Here is a 22,550-nt window from a genome sequence, read left to right as displayed (position 1 = left end):
GGTTTGGACCTGACACAGTGTTAGTCAAACACATCAGCTTGTGGTATTCTATGAGTTCATTCCGGCCGAGTCAGTACATTGTACTAATACAACTATCTTCACTCGGTCCATTCCTAGTCATTTGTATCTTCAATCAGTCCATTCGTAGTCAGTACTATTTTCACTCAGTCCATTCCTAGTCAGTATTCTTTCCACACGAAGGCGTCCACGCTCTGGTCAGCTTCTCCAGCGACAGGGTTGTCAAAACTCGGCCTTGACCCTGTCGACCCGCGGTCCGATCCTGACCTCAGTGACCTCGAGTCAGTCAACATGTCAGGCTCATCCTGGTCGCTAAGCACGAACGCCGTGTCGCTGGTCTCCACTGTGTAGCTGAACGCTCGCAGGTACACGTGTTGAATCTTCTTCCTGTGTCGGAGAATGACGGCCGCGGCGATGAGCACGACGATGAGAGCGATGATGGTGACGGAGGTTGCTATGATGATGGTCTGCGTCTCGGAGGAGGAGTCGGCGACTGAGGGCATCCTGTTCTGTGAGCCGCCGTAGCGCGGCGTATCAGTGGGAGGGTCTGTGGTGGGAATGGTGTCAGACGTGGGATGCCCCACGGAGACTCTCTCTGAGGCTGCGGTTGTCGGTGGGAGGGTCTTTGGTTCTGTTGACGCTGGCCTGGTCGGAGTGTTGGAGGTGGTTGATGTGGCCCTGCTGCTGAAGACAGAAAATAGATATAAACATGAGTTAGATATTTTAATGGTTTATGAGTATGTGCAAGCTTCTTAACACATTTTGTTGTTCTTTGAACAAGCTAAAACTTGATGGCTGTTCAGTAGGCTGTAAATGTCAAGTGATCATTTGTCAAGATATGCTTTTGTGTTGCTGGAAAAGTAAGTCAGAAGTACAGTGTTGTTCCCAGACACAGAAGACAATAGCCTGAATAGGTCAGTTGGATCTGGATTCAAAACATACATCAGTCAAAATGTCCTAGCCGGAAACAATTGTATCAAAACTATCAGACATTCCACAGATCTGGGGTCAGAAGAATGTATCGGATAAAAAAAAAAGTGTGCGTGTATGTCCGAAGACCGAGGCCTAGGAACAACACAAAGTACAGCTCTGGTGCTCACACACACACAATCATGTACACACAGAGTGACTCTCTCTCTCTCTCTCTCTCTCTCTCTCTCTCTCTCTCTCTCTCTCTCTCTCTCTCTCTCTCTCTCTCTCTCTCTCTCTCTCCCTCCCTCTGCTCTACCTCTGCTCTACCTCCCCCCCCCACCCCCCTTCATCGCTAATTACCTTGTACTTGTTGATGCAACAGGAGTAGTTGTTGCCTTGGTCGTAGTTGGCGTCTTGCTGGCTGATGTTTGACCTTTGCCCTTTGACCTGTCACCTGAGTCGTTGATAGAGTTGTCGGCCGTTGTCATGGTAACGCTGGGTGGACTCTGACTGGTTGAGGTTCGACCTTTGTCTCTGGACGAGTGGTCGCCTGTGTCGTTGGCAGAGTCATCGACAGTTGATGTTGATCCTACAGTGCTGGTTTTCGTTGGAGATGACGTGGTGGTGGTGGTGGAAGTTGGAGTGGTGGGTGAGATTGTTGTGGTCGTGGTGGCTGGAGCTGTTCTTTGCTGTGAGACAGAAAACACACCTGTACATTTTGTATAATCTTTTGTGGTGCAATCACTGGTGTCTAGGTGCTGAGAAAAGGTTTGCTGTAATGGACACTGACACACACACTGACAGATGCATACACACACGCACACACACTGACACACACAGTGACACATGCACACACACTGACACACACACTGACACATGCATACACATACTGACACACACTGACACACATAGTGACACATGCATACACACACACACTGACACATGCATACACACACACACACACTGACACACACTGACACACGCACACACACACACACACTGACACACACACTGACACATGCATACACACACACACACTGACACATGCATACACACACTGACACATGCATACACACACACACACACTGACACACGCACACACACACACACACTGACACATGCACGCACACACACACTGACACACAGTGACACATGCATGCACGCACACACACACACACACACACACACACACACACACACACACACACACACACACACACACACACACACACACACACACACAAAAAGAGTACCAAAACAAACAATACATTGAAATGAAATTGAAAGAGATGGGTTTAGGAGGATAGGGGAGTTACAGACAACACAGCAAGGCGCTTTAAGTGTGAGTTTAAATGCCTTTTTTTTAACTAAAACTTACGCTGGTTGTTTTTGATGCTGTACTGGAGCTTGTCTTGAAGCCTTCTGTACTTGTGACTTTGGCACGTGTCATTGGGGTGGATGCTTTCATGGTAGATGTGGTTGTTGTGGTGGTGGTGGTGGGCTCTGTTGTTGTAGTGGTGGTGGTGGTGGGCTCTGTTGTTGTAGTGGTGGTGGTGGTGGTGGTGGGCTCTGTTGTTGCGGTGGTGGTGGTTGGCTGTGCTGTTATCGTTGTTGTAGATGTGGAAGACTGTGTAGTGGTAGGGTTCAATTTTGTGGACATCACTGAAGGGGTGGTTGTGCTTGATTTCACAGAGGTGATGGCAGAAGGGGGTGTCACTGAAGGTGATTTTGTTGTACTGCTAACCTCTTTGGTTTCACTTTCTTTTGTTTGAGCAGCTGATGTCGCCTTGGTGGTGGAAATAGTGCTACTTTCTGTGGATTTACTTGTTACAACATTTGTATCTCTCTCACCTGTTGTTGCAATAGTGTCAGTTTTAGAAGAATCAGAATTACTGACAAAGGAAATCGTTGAAGTTTCAAAAGTATCCACAGCAGAGTCAGTTATATCTCCGGATGCAAAATCCTCGCTGGATTCTGTTGTGACGTCTCCTGATCCTGTAAGTTCCATGTCCGTCGTGCTCAACGTTGTTGTAGTGGTGGTGGTGGTGGAAGTTGTCCAGAAGAAGACGTGGAAAGGGAGATCAGCGATGACCTGTCCAGCTAAGTGCATAGGCATGGCGCAAACCACCTGTTCCGCGTCATCGAACGCATCGCGCGCTCGCTTCATCCAGTCGTGAAGCCACAGCAAGTCGGGGTCACAGATCCAAATATTCCCCGCAAGCTTGATCTTCTTGATGTTGGGGAAGTATCGGGGGAGGTCCGTCTCCAGATTCTGAATCTGGTTGTCTCTCAGGTCAAGCTGTTCCAGGTTGTAAAACGACTTGAGCGTCTCGTTGGAGGTGAGAATGTTTCTGGCCAGAGACGGGCTGGAACGGAGGTTGAGAGATTTGAGGAAAGGGACGTCGCGGAAAAAGTTTCCCTTCATGAACGGCTCGGTGTCGTGGATGTAGGAAAGGTCAAGGTTGTGCAGGGCGTGCAGTCCCGCGAGGATTCTCATCTCCACGTGAGTGACGGGATTGCGGCCAAGTTCAAGGTCAGTCAGGTTTCTCAACCCGGCCAGCGATTTGTCCTTGAGTTCAGCGATAGCGTTGCTGCTCAGATACAGTTTCTGCAAGTTTCCGAGGCGAGCGAAAGTGAACTCAGCCATGTTTTCAATCTTATTTCCGCGCAATGAAAGCAGCTTCACTTTGGAGTTTGGGGGGAAGTCTGTGTCGGCAACTTGAGTGATTTGGTTTTTCTCGACACAGACGGTGTTGACTGTCGATGGAATGGGTGACGGGAAGGACTTCAGCTGGTTTCCGTTCAACCAAATCTGCTGCAGGTGGGCGATAGGCATGAACGCCCCAGGTTCAATTTCAGCAATCTTATTCTCGTCCAGAATGACGATTCCTAGGAATCTCGTCTGCGTGAAGGTGTCCTTAGTGATTTTAGTGATGTTGTTGCCACTGAGCTGCAGGTAGCGTATCGCCCATGGCAACCCCGTGGGAACGTTGCGAAGGTGACATTGACCAAGGTCAAGGTAGGAGAGAAGTTCGTTGTTGGACAAGACGTCGTCCATGTTGTTGAGCGGGTTGTTGCTTATCGACATGTAGGATAACTGTCGCATGGAGTGGAATGTCGTCATCGCGATGTGATGGATCCCGTTCTCCTCCGCCATCAGATAAATGAGGTTTGTCAGCGGCTGCAGCCCTTTCGCCGTCAACTCGCCGAGCTTGTTCCGTGTCAGCACCAGCTTGGTCAAGGTCGGCAGATTGTCGAACGCTCCGTCCACTGTTGTTATCAGGTTGTCTGTCAGGTCCAGAATGCTCATTTTGGGGACGTTGTGAAACATGTCGGCAGTGAGCGTAGTGATGAGGTTCGATCCCAGGTTGATGCGGGTCAGGTTGGGCATGTTGCTGAACGCTCCGTCGGAGATGTGCGAGATGCGGTTGAACCGAAGCATGATCTCTTGCACGTAGGTCAAGTTCTGAAGCTGGACGCCGATGGTTTCAATGTCGTTGGTTTGAAGGTCGATGGAGGTCGTGTCGAAGGGAAAGTCCTCCGGGATTTGTGTGAGTTTTTGTCCGTAGCAGTTGACTGCGTCTGGTGTGCAGGAACAGGGGGAGGGGCAGGCTTGAGAGGGAATGGTGGAGATGTGCAGGAACACAGCTAGTGTGGACAAAAGTAGACAGTTTCTCCACGCCATGGTGGGTTTAGCACTCGGCAGACACGTCACAATCACAAGGGACAGTTAACACACAGATCCCACTTGGTCGTCTCCACTGAATATTGCACAGTAAAATGTCCACAAGTAGCCCGTCTGTTTAGCCCAAATTGACTCATGTGATGTATCCCATGACCATCAACCAGCGAGAATCTAGATCAAGACACTTATCAGCAAGTTTGATATGAGCCAAGAGTGAAGCTAGGTCTCTGCTGAATTAGGCTTGGTGAATAACAAAAAACACAGTCCAAAACACAAACAGATAAACTTCACATTTGATGAAAGTCTCCAATCACATTTTGTCTTTTAGCAGAAGAGAGTTCAACATCAGAGCAACAGTAACTGAAGCTGGAGAAGACAAAAAAACTTCCAGATTTGTTGAAAGTTTTTCACCTATAGAGAACTTTCCTTGTTAAAAACAACAACTACACACGCACAAATCCTACATGAAGATGGTTTTGGAATTTTTTTCCAGTGCCAGAGCTTGTTGTCAAAAAACACAGAACAATAGAAACTCAACACAGCGTTTAACCCTAAACCCTAAAAGTTTCACAGTGCTTAATGTAAACAGACCCCTTGCACAAACAATCCTTGGTGCCACAGCCCTGAAGGTGATGAACCCAAACACTGAAATATAAACACAAACAGTCGCTACACAAACCAAACAAACAGCCTCAACAACCAATCAAACCACTCGATACAAACTGGCGCCAACCACAACTCGAACACTGTTAGCCTTGAGTTCAGCGTTAGTCAGGGCACAAGGTTAGAGGCTGACTGAAGTCCTTCAAATTCAGGAAACGGAGGAAGGTTTTGGAGTGCTCTCCTGCAGTTCTCGGGTCCGTGTCCTGTTTCCATTTGATGTCGCTGTGAATCAGAGGGAGGGTTGGTTGCGGAAAGTATACTGCTGTAGTTAAGTCCCTTTGTATTGAGGCTCTGTGATACATGATGTTTGCATGGTCCAGAATAAGGTTGTGTGTTTGCATTCAGTAAAGACGACTTTCCTCAAATAAGAACGCCAAAGAAATTGTCACAATGACAAGGTGTATACAGTGGAACCTTTCTTTTACGACCTCAACAAATATGAAAAAAATCGGGTCTTTAAATGGGGGTCATTTTACAGAGGCTATGAACATAAAGTCCTTCCTTCCTTCCTTCCTTCCTTTCTTTCTTTCTTTCTTTCTTTCTTTCTTTCTTTCTTTCTTTCTGTCTTTCTTTCTTTCTGTCTTTCTTTCTGTCTTTCTTTCTTTCTTTCTTCCTTCCTTTCTTCCTAGGCTTCCTTCCTTCCTTCCTAGGCTTCCTTCCTTTCTTCCTTCCTTCCTAGGCTTCCTTTCTTCCTTCCTTTCTTTCTTCCTTCCTTCCTTTCTTCCTTCCTTTCTTCCTTCCTTTCTTCCTTCTGATCTTTCTGTCTGGATCCGGTTTGTTTTATTGGAATAAGTGAAGGAGTGAAGTGATGTAGAAGCAGTGCCACAAAGAGAACTGGTTACAAACTGGTGACAAACTGGTGACAAACTGGTGACAAACTGCTGGTGACAAACTGGTGACAAACTGCTGGTGACAAACTGGTGACAAACTGGTGACAAACTGGTGACAAACTGGTGACAAACTGCTGGTGACAAACTGGTGACAAACTGGTTACAAACTGGTGACAAACTGGTTACAAACTGGTTACAAACTGCGTAGTAATACTTTCTCTCTTTCATTCATCTGTTCCTGTGTGCATGAGTTCCTTCCCCTTTTTGCTAGGTTCCTAGAGTTCCTTCCCCTTTTTGCGTGTTTCCCCTCCATTTTCTTTCAAACCCTGTTCGTTCCGTGTTGCGTCTGCTTTCTGTTGTCTTTTGTGTTCTTTTCCTGATGAAGCTTCCAGAAGTGAAAATTCGTAATCGTCTTGTGTCGTCTTTGTATCGGTGAGTACAGTAATCCTTTGTTTTTTAACTTTGTTCCTGTGTGGGTTTTTTTTCTGTCTGCATCCAGTGGTGTTTTTTTAATAATAAGTACAGCCACAGAATGGAGCGGTCTAGAAGCAATGCCATGAAGAAAAGTATTTACAGATTGTGTTGATTCCCATTTCTCTCTTTCATTCATCACTTCCTTGCTTTGTTTCCTCCGTCCAGTTTGTCTTTCTCTCTGTCTCCGTCCAGTTTGTCTTTCTCTCTGTCTCCGTCCAGTTTGTCTTTCTCTCTGTCTCCGTCCAGTTTGTCTTTCTCTCTGTCTCCGTCCAGTTTGTCTTTCTCTCTGTCTCCGTCCAGTTTGTCTTTCTCTCTGTCTCCGTCCAGTTTGTTTTATTGGAGTAAATGGGGTAACAGAAGCAAGAAGTCTAGAAACATTGCAATAAAGAAAACGTTGTTTTTATTTTAATTTCTCTCTTTCGTTCATGCGTTGGTTTCATTCTTTCTTTTCTTCTGTTTGCTGTCTTTCTTTCTGTCTCCATCCATGTTTTTATTGGGGTAAATGCGGTTAGAGAAGCAAGCGTGCTAGAACTAGAAGCCTTTCCATAAAGAGAAGTGTTTACAGCACTGTTTGGTGACAGGATGTTGCCACTCTCACCTCACCCACTTAGCCACCCTGCAGGAAACTCTTCTTGTTCAGTCAGCTTTCTGTCTCCCTCCTCTGCATCTCTGCCTGCTTTTTATATTTAGTCAAGTTTTGACTAAATGTTTTAACATAGAGGGGGGAACTCGAACTCGAACTCGAAAACTTTATTACCGAGGGATGATAGCAGAATCGAGACGAGGGTCGTGGTGTATGTGTGTGTGTGTGTGTATGTAGAGCGATTCAGAGTAAACTACTGGACCGATCTTTATGACATTTTTCATGAGAGTTCCTGGATATGATATCCCCAGACGTTTTTTTCATTTTTTTGATAAATGTCTTTGATGACGTCATATCCGGCTTTTCGTGAAAGTTGAGGCGGCACTGTCACGCCCTCATTTTTCAACCAAATTGGTTGACATTTTGGTCAAGTAATCTTCGACGAAGCCCGGACTTCGGTATTGCATTTCAGCTTGGTGGCTTAAAAATTAATTTATGACTTTGATCATTAAAATTCTGAAAATTGTAATTAAAATTATTTTTTTATAAAATGATCCAAAATTACGTTTATCGTATTCTTCATCATTTTCTGATTCCAAAAACATAAAATATGTTATATTCGGATTAAAAACAAGCTCTGAAAATTAAAAATATAAAAATTATGATTAAAATTAAATTTCCGAAATCGATTTAAAAACAATTTCATCTTATTCCTTGTCCGTTCCTGATTCCAAAAACATATAGATATGATATGTTTGGATTAAAAGCACGTTCAGAGAGTTAAAAAGAATAGAGATATAAAAAAGCGTGCTATCCTCCTCAGCGCAACCGCTACCGCGCTTTTCTGGATTGTTAATTTCACTGCCTTTGCCACGAGCGGTGGACAGACGATGCTACGAGTGTACGGTCTTGCGGAAAAAATGCAATGCGTTCAGTTTCATTTTGTGAGTTCGACAGCTTGACTAAATGTTGTTATTTCGCCTTACGCGACTTGTCTACCTTTCTTTGTGAGATTGTCGTCTGTCTTCAGTTGCTTTGGACTGCTGAAAGAGATTCAGATGCAGGAATGGTTAAGATGTGTGCAGGAACTCAGGCCTGGTACTTTTTCTCTGAATGGCTAAAAGTGTATGTGGTTATTTGTGTCACACTAGTACCCTTCAGAGTCTGGTTCTTTTTACGCTTTCCTGCTGAAGCTACTGGTGAGAAGAGTCAAATCTGTTGTCACACACATGCACACCCACATACACAGTCGCACTCCATTCAGTGTCACCCCTACCCCACCCACCCCTCTCCTCCCCTTTCTCACTATACACACCAACACATACACCCCCCCCTCCCCCTCTCTCTCTCTCTCTCTTTCTCTCTTGCCATCCTCATGAGTTATCTGCATTAGTTAAACATAAGTGCTTCTGACTATGGAAACTCTCCAATGTGCACCTTACCCCTTACTTCTCTTGGTCTCTTTCTGTGTCTCCCTTGTCCCGGTCACCTAGATTTTACAATCCTCTGTACTGTGACCTGCACTTGAGATGTCACCAAAACATCATTTCTAAACTCAACACACTGACACAGCTCACTGACTCCATTCCAAAGTGTCAAAGTGACTCCAAAGTGTCAACCCTGTGACACCACCGCCTTGATGTCGGAAACGGTAGAAGTCATCCAGTCTGCATCTGATAGCCATGTACTTGACTTTTGATTCTGGGCTTCCTGTCCGCCATTTCATGCTCTCTCCCCCCCCCCCCCCCCCCCGCCCCCAACCATACACCATCACTGGCTGCATAAGTGGAAGAGTGTGTGTGGGGGGGGGGGGGGGGGCTACAAACAACAATGATGCAATATGTGGATAGGAGGGGGGGGGGGTGGATTGCAGTATGAGAAAATGCATTGACCAATCGGGAAGGAAAGTATGTGTGAGTGGGGGGGGGGGGGGGGGGGGGTTGTTAAGAAGAATTTATGTGTGAGCAAACGAAAGGAAGGCTTGCAGAAAGTGCAGTGAAAGGAAACGTTTGCAGGACTGAAGGTGGGGGGGGGGGGGGGGGGACATGTGCGAGGGAGGGGGTACTAGTACCATGGAACCCCCATTTCAGACTCACAATTCTGAGAAAACCAGGTTGTGAAAAGTCGAAGTCTTAATGAAGGTAAAGTTAAAGAGAATTAGGAAAGTTTTGTGTGTGTATGAGGGGGGGGGGGGGGGGGGGGCAGGCAGGATCGACTTGCAGAAAAAGGAAATGAAAATGCAGCCAACAGTTAAAAGGGCATGGGGATTGTTGGCACTGGTGGTTGGAAGGCAGGAAGTGTATTGCATTTGTTGCTCTGTGATGCAAACCTTGACTTCACGTAGATCTTTGACCTTCCGGGAAGATGCAGTTGATTGTTACCTCATTGATGACAGTTGATTGTTACCTCATTGATGACAGTTGATTGTTACCTCATTGATGACAGTTGATTGTTACCTCATTGATGACAGTTGATTGTTACCTCATTGATGACAGTTGATTGTTACCTCATTGATGACAGTTTAAAGCCACATTGATTCACACTTGCAGCGGTTTTGGTTCCTGATATGTATCTTGACACAATACATTTTGGGAATAAAGAATTAAGAAAATAATAATAATTAATACAATATGTGATGAACACACCAATATAAAAGTGAACGCTAATTACAAGATGTCAAAAACAAAGGGAAGTAAATATTCTAAATTCACTATATATAGAGCATTTACTTCCCTTTTTTGAGTCACTTGAGAAAAAGTGACTCTATGTAATCGGTCAGTGTTAGTCTGTCCGGCCGGCCGTCCGTAGACACCACCTTAACGTTGGACTTTTCTCGGAAACTATCAAAGCGATCGGGCTCATATTTTGTTTAGTCGTGACCTCCAATGACCTCTACACTTTAACGATGGTTTCGTTGACCTTTGACCTTTTTCAAGGTCACAGGTCAGCGTCAAAGGAAAAATTAGACATTTTATATCTTTGACAAAGTTCATCGGATGTGATTGAAACTTTGTAGGATTATTCTTTACATCAAAGTATTTACATCTGTAGCCTTTTACGAACGTTATCAGAAAAACAAGGGAGATAACTAGCCTTTTCTGTTTGGCAACACACAACTTAACGTTGGGCTTTTCTCGGAAACTATAAAAGTGACCGGGCTCAAATTTTATGTGAACGTGACTCATTGTGTTGTGAATAGCAATTTCTTCCTGTCCATCTGATGCCTCATATGATATTCAGAACTGCGAAAGTGACTCGATCGAGCGTTTGCTCTTCTTGTTTTTTAACATAATACAAGTAGATTAAAAACATAAAATGAAAATATCAACAATGAAATAATCAGGTGCATGGCTTCCTGTGTTAAATCATTCAGTTTGAAGTTAACACATGTTGCACACTGTCTTCCATGACTTGAAGAGAATTGAAGATGGTTTATACTGTTTACACCAACATTAAGGGTTGTTTTGTTTGTGTTTTGTTTTGGCAGATGCTCCTTTAAGATCCGCTACAGCATAAGTGTCTTGTTATGTTTAATCTCATCTGCGTGTTTTTCAGTAAAATCTGAATCTAGATTTTGGTGCAAAATTTCTTTGTGTGCACTTATGCATTCAAGAGAGAAATTGTGCACAGAGAGGGTGTGCACATGTTACAGAGTTAGCAGTGAGTGTTTCCATCTGTTGTGAATGTGTCTCACATGTTACAGAGTTAGCAGTGAGTGTTTCCATCTGTTGTGAATGTGTCTCACGTGTTACAGAGTTAGCAGTGAGTGTTTCCATCTGTTGTGAATGTGTCTCACGTGTTACAGAGTTAGCAGTGAGTGTTTCCATCTGTTGTGAATGTGTCTCACGTGTTACGGAGTTAGCAGTGAGTGTTTCCATCTGTTGTGAATGTGTCTCACATGTTACGGAGTTAGCAGTGAGTGTTTCCATCTGTTGTGAATGTGTCTCACGTGTTACAGAGTTAGCAGTGAGTGTTTCCATCTGTTGTGAATGTGTCTCACGTGTTACAGAGTTAGCAGTGAGTGTTTCCATCTGTTGTGAATGTGTCTCACGTGTTACAGAGTTAGCAGTGAGTGTTTCCATCTGTTGTGAATGTGTCTCACGTGTTACAGAGTTAGCAGTGAGTGTTTCCATCTGTTGTGAATGTGTCTCACATGTTACAGAGTTAGCAGTGAGTGTTTCCATCTGTTGTGAATGTGTCTCACATGTTACAGAGTTAGCAGTGAGTGTTTCCATCTGTTGTGAATGTGTCTCACGTGTTACGGAGTTAGCAGTGAGTGTTTCCATCTGTTGTGAATGTGTCTCACATGTTACAGAGTTAGCAGTGAGTGTTTCCATCTGTTGTGAATGTGTCTCACATGTTACAGAGTTAGCAGTGAGTGTTTCCATCTGTTGTGAATGTGTCTCACATGTTACAGAGTTAGCAGTGAGTGTTTCCATCTGTTGTGAATGTGTCTCACATGTTACAGAGTTAGCAGTGAGTGTTTCCATCTGTTGTGAATGTGTCTCACGTGTTACGGAGTTAGCAGTGAGTGTTTCCATCTGTTGTGAATGTGTCTCACATGTTACAGAGTTAGCAGTGAGTGTTTCCATCTGTTGTGAATGTGTCTCACGTGTTACGGAGTTAGCAGTGAGTGTTTCCATCTGTTGTGAATGTGTCTCACATGTTACAGAGTTAGCAGTGAGTGTTTCCATCTGTTGTGAATGTGTCTCACGTGTTACAGAGTTAGCAGTGAGTGTTTCCATCTGTTGTGAATGTGTCTCACGTGTTACAGAGTTAGCAGTGAGTGTTTCCATCTGTTGTGAATGTGTCTCACGTGTTACGGAGTTAGCAGTGAGTGTTTCCATCTGTTGTGAATGTGTCTCACATGTTACAGAGTTAGCAGTGAGTGTTTCCATCTGTTGTGAATGTGTCTCACATGTTACAGAGTTAGCAGTGAGTGTTTCCATCTGTTGTGAATGTGTCTCACGTGTTACGGAGTTAGCAGTGAGTGTTTCCATCTGTTGTGAATGTGTCTCACATGTTACAGAGTTAGCAGTGAGTGTTTCCATCTGTTGTGAATGTGTCTCACGTGTTACGGAGTTAGCAGTGAGTGTTTCCATCTGTTGTGAATGTGTCTCACATGTTACAGAGTTAGCAGTGAGTGTTTCCATCTGTTGTGAATGTGTCTCACGTGTTACAGAGTTAGCAGTGAGTGTTTCCATCTGTTGTGAATGTGTCTCACGTGTTACAGAGTTAGCAGTGAGTGTTTCCATCTGTTGTGAATGTGTCTCACGTGTTACGGAGTTAGCAGTGAGTGTTTCCATCTGTTGTGAATGTGTCTCACATGTTACAGAGTTAGCAGTGAGTGTTTCCATCTGTTGTGAATGTGTCTCACATGTTACGGAGTTAGCAGTGAGTGTTTCCATCTGTTGTGAATGTGTCTCACGTGTTACGGAGTTAGCAGTGAGTGTTTCCATCTGTTGTGAATGTGTCTCACATGTTACAGAGTTAGCAGTGAGTGTTTCCATCTGTTGTGAATGTGTCTCACGTGTTACGGAGTTAGCAGTGAGTGTTTCCATCTGTTGTGAATGTGTCTCACATGTTACAGAGTTAGCAGTGAGTGTTTCCATCTGTTGTGAATGTGTCTCACATGTTACGGAGTTAGCAGTGAGTGTTTCCATCTGTTGTGAATGTGTCTCACGTGTTACAGAGTTAGCAGTGAGTGTTTCCATCTGTTGTGAATGTGTCTCACGTGTTACAGAGTTAGCAGTGAGTGTTTCCATCTGTTGTGAATGTGTCTCACATGTTACGGAGTTAGCAGTGAGTGTTTCCATCTGTTGTGAATGTGTCTCACGTGTTACGGAGTTAGCAGTGAGTGTTTCCATCTGTTGTGAATGTGTCTCACATGTTACAGAGTTAGCAGTGAGTGTTTCCATCTGTTGTGAATGTGTCTCACGTGTTACAGAGTTAGCAGTGAGTGTTTCCATCTGTTGTGAATGTGTCTCACGTGTTACAGAGTTAGCAGTGAGTGTTTCCATCTGTTGTGAATGTGTCTCACGTGTTACGGAGTTAGCAGTGAGTGTTTCCATCTGTTGTGAATGTGTCTCACATGTTACAGAGTTAGCAGTGAGTGTTTCCATCTGTTGTGAATGTGTCTCACATGTTACGGAGTTAGCAGTGAGTGTTTCCATCTGTTGTGAATGTGTCTCACGTGTTACAGAGTTAGCAGTGAGTGTTTCCATCTGTTGTGAATGTGTCTCACGTGTTACAGAGTTAGCAGTGAGTGTTTCCATCTGTTGTGAATGTGTCTCACATGTTACGGAGTTAGCAGTGAGTGTTTCCATCTGTTGTGAATGTGTCTCACGTGTTACGGAGTTAGCAGTGAGTGTTTCCATCTGTTGTGAATGTGTCTCACGTGTTACGGAGTTAGCAGTGAGTGTTTCCATCTGTTGTGAATGTGTCTCACATGTTACGGAGTTAGCAGTGAGTGTTTCCATCTGTTGTGAATGTGTCTCACATGTTACGGAGTTAGCAGTGAGTGTTTCCATCTGTTGTGAATGTGTCTCACGTGTTACAGAGTTAGCAGTGAGTGTTTCCATCTGTTGTGAATGTGTCTCACGTGTTACAGAGTTAGCAGTGAGTGTTTCCATCTGTTGTGAATGTGTCTCACGTGTTACAGAGTTAGCAGTGAGTGTTTCCATCTGTTGTGAATGTGTCTCACGTGTTACGGAGTTAGCAGTGAGTGTTTCTATCTGTTGTGAATGTGTCTCACATGTTACGGAGTTAGCAGTGAGTGTTTCCATCTGTTGTGAATGTGTCTCACATGTTACAGAGTTAGCAGTGAGTGTTTCCATCTGTTGTGAATGTGTCTCACATGTTACGGAGTTAGCAGTGAGTGTTTCCATCTGTTGTGAATGTGTCTCACATGTTACAGAGTTAGCAGTGAGTGTTTCCATCTGTTGTGAATGTGTCTCACGTGTTACGGAGTTAGCAGTGAGTGTTTCCATCTGTTGTGAATGTGTCTCACATGTTACAGAGTTAGCAGTGAGTGTTTCCATCTGTTGTGAATGTGTCTCACGTGTTACGGAGTTAGCAGTGAGTGTTTCCATCTGTTGTGAATGTGTCTCACATGTTACAGAGTTAGCAGTGAGTGTTTCCATCTGTTGTGAATGTGTCTCACGTGTTACGGAGTTAGCAGTAAGTGTTTCCATCTGTTGTGAATGTGTCTCACATGTTACAGAGTTAGCAGTGAGTGTTTCCATCTGTTGTGAATGTGTCTCACATGTTACGGAGTTAGCAGTGAGTGTTTCCATCTGTTGTGAATGTGTCTCACGTGTTACGGAGTTAGCAGTGAGTGTTTCCATCTGTTGTGAATGTGTCTCACATGTTACAGAGTTAGCAGTGAGTGTTTCCATCTGTTGTGAATGTGTCTCACGTGTTACGGAGTTAGCAGTGAGTGTTTCCATCTGTTGTGAATGTGTCTCACATGTTACAGAGTTAGCAGTGAGTGTTTCCATCTGTTGTGAATGTGTCTCACATGTTACGGAGTTAGCAGTGAGTGTTTCCATCTGTTGTGAATGTGTCTCACATGTTACAGAGTTAGCAGTGAGTGTTTCCATCTGTTGTGAATGTGTCTCACATGTTACGGAGTTAGCAGTGAGTGTTTCCATCTGTTGTGAATGTGTCTCACATGTTACAGAGTTAGCAGTGAGTGTTTCCATCTGTTGTGAATGTGTCTCACGTGTTACAGAGTTAGCAGTGAGTGTTTCCATCTGTTGTGAATGTGTCTCACGTGTTACAGAGTTAGCAGTGAGTGTTTCCATCTGTTGTGAATGTGTCTCACGTGTTACGGAGTTAGCAGTGAGTGTTTCCATCTGTTGTGAATGTGTCTCACATGTTACAGAGTTAGCAGTGAGTGTTTCCATCTGTTGTGAATGTGTCTCACGTGTTACGGAGTTAGCAGTGAGTGTTTCCATCTGTTGTGAATGTGTCTCACGTGTTACAGAGTTAGCAGTGAGTGTTTCCATCTGTTGTGAATGTGTCTCACGTGTTACAGAGTTAGCAGTGAGTGTTTCCATCTGTTGTGAATGTGTCTCACATGTTACGGAGTTAGCAGTGAGTGTTTCCATCTGTTGTGAATGTGTCTCACGTGTTACGGAGTTAGCAGTGAGTGTTTCCATCTGTTGTGAATGTGTCTCACGTGTTACAGAGTTAGCAGTGAGTGTTTCCATCTGTTGTGAATGTGTCTCACATGTTACGGAGTTAGCAGTGAGTGTTTCCATCTGTTGTGAATGTGTCTCACGTGTTACGGAGTTAGCAGTGAGTGTTTCCATCTGTTGTGAATGTGTCTCACATGTTACAGAGTTAGCAGTGAGTGTTTCCATCTGTTGTGAATGTGTCTCACGTGTTACGGAGTTAGCAGTGAGTGTTTCCATCTGTTGTGAATGTGTCTCACATGTTACAGAGTTAGCAGTGAGTGTTTCCATCTGTTGTGAATGTGTCTCACGTGTTACAGAGTTAGCAGTGAGTGTTTCCATCTGTTGTGAATGTGTCTCACGTGTTACAGAGTTAGCAGTGAGTGTTTCCATCTGTTGTGAATGTGTCTCACGTGTTACGGAGTTAGCAGTGAGTGTTTCCATCTGTTGTGAATGTGTCTCACATGTTACAGAGTTAGCAGTGAGTGTTTCCATCTGTTGTGAATGTGTCTCACATGTTACAGAGTTAGCAGTGAGTGTTTCCATCTGTTGTGAATGTGTCTCACGTGTTACGGAGTTAGCAGTGAGTGTTTCCATCTGTTGTGAATGTGTCTCACATGTTACAGAGTTAGCAGTGAGTGTTTCCATCTGTTGTGAATGTGTCTCACGTGTTACAGAGTTAGCAGTGAGTGTTTCCATCTGTTGTGAATGTGTCTCACATGTTACAGAGTTAGCAGTGAGTGTTTCCATCTGTTGTGAATGTGTCTCACGTGTTACAGAGTTAGCAGTGAGTGTTTCCATCTGTTGTGAATGTGTCTCACGTGTTACAGAGTTAGCAGTGAGTGTTTCCATCTGTTGTGAATGTGTCTCACGTGTTACGGAGTTAGCAGTGAGTGTTTCCATCTGTTGTGAATGTGTCTCACATGTTACAGAGTTAGCAGTGAGTGTTTCCATCTGTTGTGAATGTGTCTCACATGTTACGGAGTTAGCAGTGAGTGTTTCCATCTGTTGTGAATGTGTCTCACGTGTTACGGAGTTAGCAGTGAGTGTTTCCATCTGTTGTGAATGTGTCTCACATGTTACAGAGTTAGCAGTGAGTGTTTCCATCTGTTGTGAATGTGTCTCACGTGTTACGGAGTTAGCAGTGAGTGTTTCCATCTGTTGTGAATGTGTCTCACATGTTACAGAGTTAGCAGTGAGTGTTTCCATCTGTTGTGAATGTGTCTCACATGTTACGGAGTTAGCAGTGAGTGTTTCCATCTGTTGTGAATGTGTCTCACGTGTTACAGAGTTAGCAGTGAGTGTTTCCATCTGTTGTGAATGTGTCTCACGTGTTACAGAGTTAGCAGTGAGTGTTTCCATCTGTTGTGAATGTGTCTCACATGTTACGGAGTTAGCAGTGAGTGTTTCCATCTGTTGTGAATGTGTCTCACGTGTTACGGAGTTAGCAGTGAGTGTTTCCATCTGTTGTGAATGTGTCTCACATGTTACAGAGTTAGCAGTGAGTGTTTCCATCTGTTGTGAATGTGTCTCACGTGTTACAGAGTTAGCAGTGAGTGTTTCCATCTGTTGTGAATGTGTCTCACGTGTTACAGAGTTAGCAGTGAGTGTTTCCATCTGTTGTGAATGTGTCTCACGTGTTACGGAGTTAGCAGTGAGTGTTTCCATTTGTTGTGAATGTGTCTCACATGTTACAGAGTTAGCAGTGAGTGTTTCCATCTGTTGTGAATGTGTCTCACATGTTACGGAGTTAGCAGTGAGTGTTTCTATCTGTTGTGAATGTGTCTCACGTGTTACAGAGTTAGCAGTGAGTGTTTCCATCTGTTGTGAATGTGTCTCACGTGTTACAGAGTTAGCAGTGAGTGTTTCCATCTGTTGTGAATGTGTCTCACATGTTACGGAGTTAGCAGTGAGTGTTTCCATCTGTTGTGAATGTGTCTCACGTGTTACGGAGTTAGCAGTGAGTGTTTCCATCTGTTGTGAATGTGTCTCACGTGTTACGGAGTTAGCAGTGAGTGTTTCCATCTGTTGTGAATGTGTCTCACATGTTACGGAGTTAGCAGTGAGTGTTTCCATCTGTTGTGAATGTGTCTCACATGTTACGGAGTTAGCAGTGAGTGTTTCCATCTGTTGTGAATGTGTCTCACGTGTTACAGAGTTAGCAGTGAGTGTTTCCATCTGTTGTGAATGTGTCTCACGTGTTACAGAGTTAGCAGTGAGTGTTTCCATCTGTTGTGAATGTGTCTCACGTGTTACAGAGTTAGCAGTGAGTGTTTCCATCTGTTGTGAATGTGTCTCACGTGTTACGGAGTTAGCAGTGAGTGTTTCCATCTGTTGTGAATGTGTCTCACATGTTACGGAGTTAGCAGTGAGTGTTTCCATCTGTTGTGAATGTGTCTCACATGTTACGGAGTTAGCAGTGAGTGTTTCCATCTGTTGTGAATGTGTCTCACATGTTACGGAGTTAGCAGTGAGTGTTTCCATCTGTTGTGAATGTGTCTCACATGTTACAGAGTTAGCAGTGAGTGTTTCCATCTGTTGTGAATGTGTCTCACGTGTTACGGAGTTAGCAGTGAGTGTTTCCATCTGTTGTGAATGTGTCTCACATGTTACAGAGTTAGCAGTGAGTGTTTCCATCTGTTGTGAATGTGTCTCACGTGTTACGGAGTTAGCAGTGAGTGTTTCCATCTGTTGTGAATGTGTCTCACATGTTACAGAGTTAGCAGTGAGTGTTTCCATCTGTTGTGAATGTGTCTCACGTGTTACGGAGTTAGCAGTGAGTGTTTCCATCTGTTGTGAATGTGTCTCACATGTTACAGAGTTAGCAGTGAGTGTTTCCATCTGTTGTGAATGTGTCTCACGTGTTACGGAGTTAGCAGTAAGTGTTTCCATCTGTTGTGAATGTGTCTCACATGTTACAGAGTTAGCAGTGAGTGTTTCCATCTGTTGTGAATGTGTCTCACATGTTACGGAGTTAGCAGTGAGTGTTTCCATCTGTTGTGAATGTGTCTCACGTGTTACGGAGTTAGCAGTGAGTGTTTCCATCTGTTGTGAATGTGTCTCACATGTTACAGAGTTAGCAGTGAGTGTTTCCATCTGTTGTGAATGTGTCTCACGTGTTACGGAGTTAGCAGTGAGTGTTTCCATCTGTTGTGAATGTGTCTCACATGTTACAGAGTTAGCAGTGAGTGTTTCCATCTGTTGTGAATGTGTCTCACATGTTACGGAGTTAGCAGTGAGTGTTTCCATCTGTTGTGAATGTGTCTCACATGTTACAGAGTTAGCAGTGAGTGTTTCCATCTGTTGTGAATGTGTCTCACATGTTACGGAGTTAGCAGTGAGTGTTTCCATCTGTTGTGAATGTGTCTCACATGTTACAGAGTTAGCAGTGAGTGTTTCCATCTGTTGTGAATGTGTCTCACGTGTTACAGAGTTAGCAGTGAGTGTTTCCATCTGTTGTGAATGTGTCTCACGTGTTACAGAGTTAGCAGTGAGTGTTTCCATCTGTTGTGAATGTGTCTCACGTGTTACGGAGTTAGCAGTGAGTGTTTCCATTTGTTGTGAATGTGTCTCACATGTTACAGAGTTAGCAGTGAGTGTTTCCATCTGTTGTGAATGTGTCTCACGTGTTACGGAGTTAGCAGTGAGTGTTTCCATCTGTTGTGAATGTGTCTCACGTGTTACAGAGTTAGCAGTGAGTGTTTCCATCTGTTGTGAATGTGTCTCACGTGTTACAGAGTTAGCAGTGAGTGTTTCCATCTGTTGTGAATGTGTCTCACATGTTACGGAGTTAGCAGTGAGTGTTTCCATCTGTTGTGAATGTGTCTCACGTGTTACGGAGTTAGCAGTGAGTGTTTCCATCTGTTGTGAATGTGTCTCACGTGTTACGGAGTTAGCAGTGAGTGTTTCCATCTGTTGTGAATGTGTCTCACATGTTACGGAGTTAGCAGTGAGTGTTTCCATCTGTTGTGAATGTGTCTCACATGTTACGGAGTTAGCAGTGAGTGTTTCCATCTGTTGTGAATGTGTCTCACGTGTTACAGAGTTAGCAGTGAGTGTTTCCATCTGTTGTGAATGTGTCTCACGTGTTACAGAGTTAGCAGTGAGTGTTTCCATCTGTTGTGAATGTGTCTCACGTGTTACAGAGTTAGCAGTGAGTGTTTCCATCTGTTGTGAATGTGTCTCACGTGTTACAGAGTTAGCAGTGAGTGTTTCCATCTGTTGTGAATGTGTCTCACGTGTTACGGAGTTAGCAGTGAGTGTTTCCATCTGTTGTGAATGTGTCTCACATGTTACGGAGTTAGCAGTGAGTGTTTCCATCTGTTGTGAATGTGTCTCACATGTTACAGAGTTAGCAGTGAGTGTTTCCATCTGTTGTGAATGTGTCTCACGTGTTACAGAGTTAGCAGTGAGTGTTTCCATCTGTTGTGAATGTGTCTCACGTGTTACGGAGTTAGCAGTGAGTGTTTCCATCTGTTGTGAATGTGTCTCACATGTTACAGAGTTAGCAGTGAGTGTTTCCATCTGTTGTGAATGTGTCTCACATGTTACGGAGTTAGCAGTGAGTGTTTCCATCTGTTGTGAATGTGTCTCACATGTTACAGAGTTAGCAGTGAGTGTTTCCATCTGTTGTGAATGTGTCTCACATGTTACGGAGTTAGCAGTGAGTGTTTCCATCTGTTGTGAATGTGTCTCACGTGTTACGGAGTTAGCAGTGAGTGTTTCCATCTGTTGTGAATGTGTCTCACATGTTACAGAGTTAGCAGTGAGTGTTTCCATCTGTTGTGAATGTGTCTCACGTGTTACGGAGTTAGCAGTGAGTGTTTCCATCTGTTGTGAATGTGTCTCACATGTTACAGAGTTAGCAGTGAGTGTTTCCATCTGTTGTGAATGTGTCTCACATGTTACGGAGTTAGCAGTGAGTGTTTCCATCTGTTGTGAATGTGTCTCACGTGTTACAGAGTTAGCAGTGAGTGTTTCCATCTGTTGTGAATGTGTCTCACGTGTTACAGAGTTAGCAGTGAGTGTTTCCATCTGTTGTGAATGTGTCTCACGTGTTACAGAGTTAGCAGTGAGTGTTTCCATCTGTTGTGAATGTGTCTCACGTGTTACAGAGTTAGCAGTGAGTGTTTCCATCTGTTGTGAATGTGTCTCACGTGTTACGGAGTTAGCAGTGAGTGTTTCCATCTGTTGTGAATGTGTCTCACATGTTACGGAGTTAGCAGTGAGTGTTTCCATCTGATGTGAATGTGTCTCACATGTTACGGAGTTAGCAGTGAGTGTTTCCATCTGTTGTGAATGTGTCTCACATGTTACAGAGTTAGCAGTGAGTGTTTCCATCTGTTGTGAATGTGTCTCACGTGTTACGGAGTTAGCAGTGAGTGTTTCCATCTGTTGTGAATGTGTCTCACATGTTACAGAGTTAGCAGTGAGTGTTTCCATCTGTTGTGAATGTGTCTCACGTGTTACGGAGTTAGCAGTGAGTGTTTCCATCTGTTGTGAATGTGTCTCACATGTTACAGAGTTAGCAGTGAGTGTTTCCATCTGTTGTGAATGTGTCTCACGTGTTACGGAGTTAGCAGTGAGTGTTTCCATCTGTTGTGAATGTGTCTCACGTGTTACAGAGTTAGCAGTGAGTGTTTCCATCTGTTGTGAATGTGTCTCACGTGTTACAGAGTTAGCAGTGAGTGTTTCCATCTGTTGTGAATCAGAACTAATACGTTTTTTAAATAACCCAATAGAATCAAGTTGTTTTACAGTATCTGGAAGCTCATTCCACAGGGAAGTCGAAGACAGAAAAAATGACTTTTTATACAATTCAGTTCGAGAGTGGGGAGTCTGTCTGTCAAGTGGTCTTCGTCTATGGTAAGGGTTCACAGAAGCAACGAGAGGAGGCAGACGTTCTAGTAAGTATGGTGGCACGCGTGCATTAACTAATTTGAAATACAAAATCAATTTGTGTCTTTTTCGCCTCTCCTTCAGTGTTGTAAATCCTGATTCATCGTACAATTTTTGGTGACTCGTGCCACGAACTGCACCTATAATGGTTCTTATGGCATCAAGATGCAAGTTTTCTAATAAAGTAGCTAATCTGTCAGAACAGTTATCCCAAATGACGTCAGAAAAATCAAAATGGGGAATAATAAAAGATTTATACATAAGTTCAAGTGCCTTTCGGCTAAGGCGATACTTATAGGACCGAAAACATGAGAGAAGAACACGTACTTTAGATATAATTGACTGAACATGTGATTCCCATTTGCAGTCGCTCTGAATCAGTACACCAAGATGTTTGTGAACGTGGTTTTCTCTCAGAACTGTTCCATCAAATACAAGAGGAAGGGTTTCAGGCATTCTATTTCCAGAAAAGGTCATCAAATCTGTTTTTAAATTATTGAAATTAACTTTCCATTTTTCCGCCCAGTGTGCAATTTTGGCTAAGTCTGCATTTAAGATCTGTGTCCGCGTGTTTGCATCATTTAGAGATAAATACAAACTGGTATCATCAGCAAAAAGTTTAATGACAGATTCGATATTAATGACAATATCGTTAATGTACACAAGGAACAACAAGGGCCCCAGAACAGAACCTTGGGGAACACCTGAACAAACACGTCCGTATGTCGATTTCCTGCCTTGGATAACAACGGCTTGTAACCTGCCTGTCAAATAATCTTCAAACCATTTTAATAAAACACCTCTTATGCCTATAGCATATAATTTATGCAACAAACCCTTGTGCCACACTCTGTCGAAGGCTTTTGATATATCACAGAAAACAGCCTGAGTCGTCAACTGCTTATCTAAGGATTGACAAAAATCGTCATACATACTCAACAACTGAAAACTAGTTGAATCACCAGGAATAAACCCTGACTGAGAAACCGTTAATAAATCATTCTCTGTGAGATATCGAAAAACATGGGCTTGAACACATTTTTCCAATACTTTTCCAATGCAACTGAGTAATGAGATCGGACGATAGTTACTGCAGTGTTCTTTTTCACCTTTCTTATAAATGGGATTCACATGAGCTACTTTCCAAATTTTCGGAAACTTTCCCTCAGCCAACGATCTCTGGAAAAGGGTTGCAAGCGGATTTGAAATAATACAAGCAGCAAGTTTAAGAAGTTTATTGTGAACCAAATCAGGACCTACTGCTTTCCTAACATCGAGGTTGTTTAGAACAGCGTACACCATTTCGGTAG

General features: G+C 43.6%; 2 protein-coding genes across 3 annotated transcripts in view; one reads left to right on the top strand and one right to left on the bottom strand.

Moving 5' to 3' along the window:
* The window catches only part of LOC138947852 (uncharacterized), an 8,825-nt gene extending 2,966 nt beyond the window's left edge, over positions 1-5,859 (bottom strand). Inside the window, exons 1-3 of one of the 2 annotated variants that reach the window (XM_070319414.1) lie at positions 2,309-5,859; positions 1,291-1,619; positions 1-699 (exon numbers count right to left, since the gene is read on the bottom strand). The exon at positions 1-699 is cut by the window's left edge and continues 2,966 nt beyond it. In XM_070319414.1, coding sequence (XP_070175515.1) covers positions 180-699; positions 1,291-1,619; positions 2,309-4,615 — 3,156 coding nt within the window. In that variant the 5' untranslated portion in view covers positions 4,616-5,859 and the 3' untranslated portion in view covers positions 1-179. Of the gene's footprint in view, positions 703-1,290; positions 1,620-2,308 lie in introns of both variants that reach the window. The other variant, XM_070319412.1, reaches the window with a different exon arrangement.
* LOC138947851 (protein timeless homolog) overlaps positions 1-22,550 on the top strand; it is a 90,533-nt gene that overhangs the window by 43,622 nt on the left and 24,361 nt on the right. The window lies entirely within an intron of this gene.

Source organism: Littorina saxatilis, linkage group LG14 (genome assembly GCF_037325665.1).
Source record: "Littorina saxatilis isolate snail1 linkage group LG14, US_GU_Lsax_2.0, whole genome shotgun sequence".
NCBI lineage: Eukaryota > Metazoa > Mollusca > Gastropoda > Littorinimorpha > Littorinidae > Littorina > Littorina saxatilis.
This window is presented reverse-complemented; position numbering and strand designations above follow the sequence as displayed.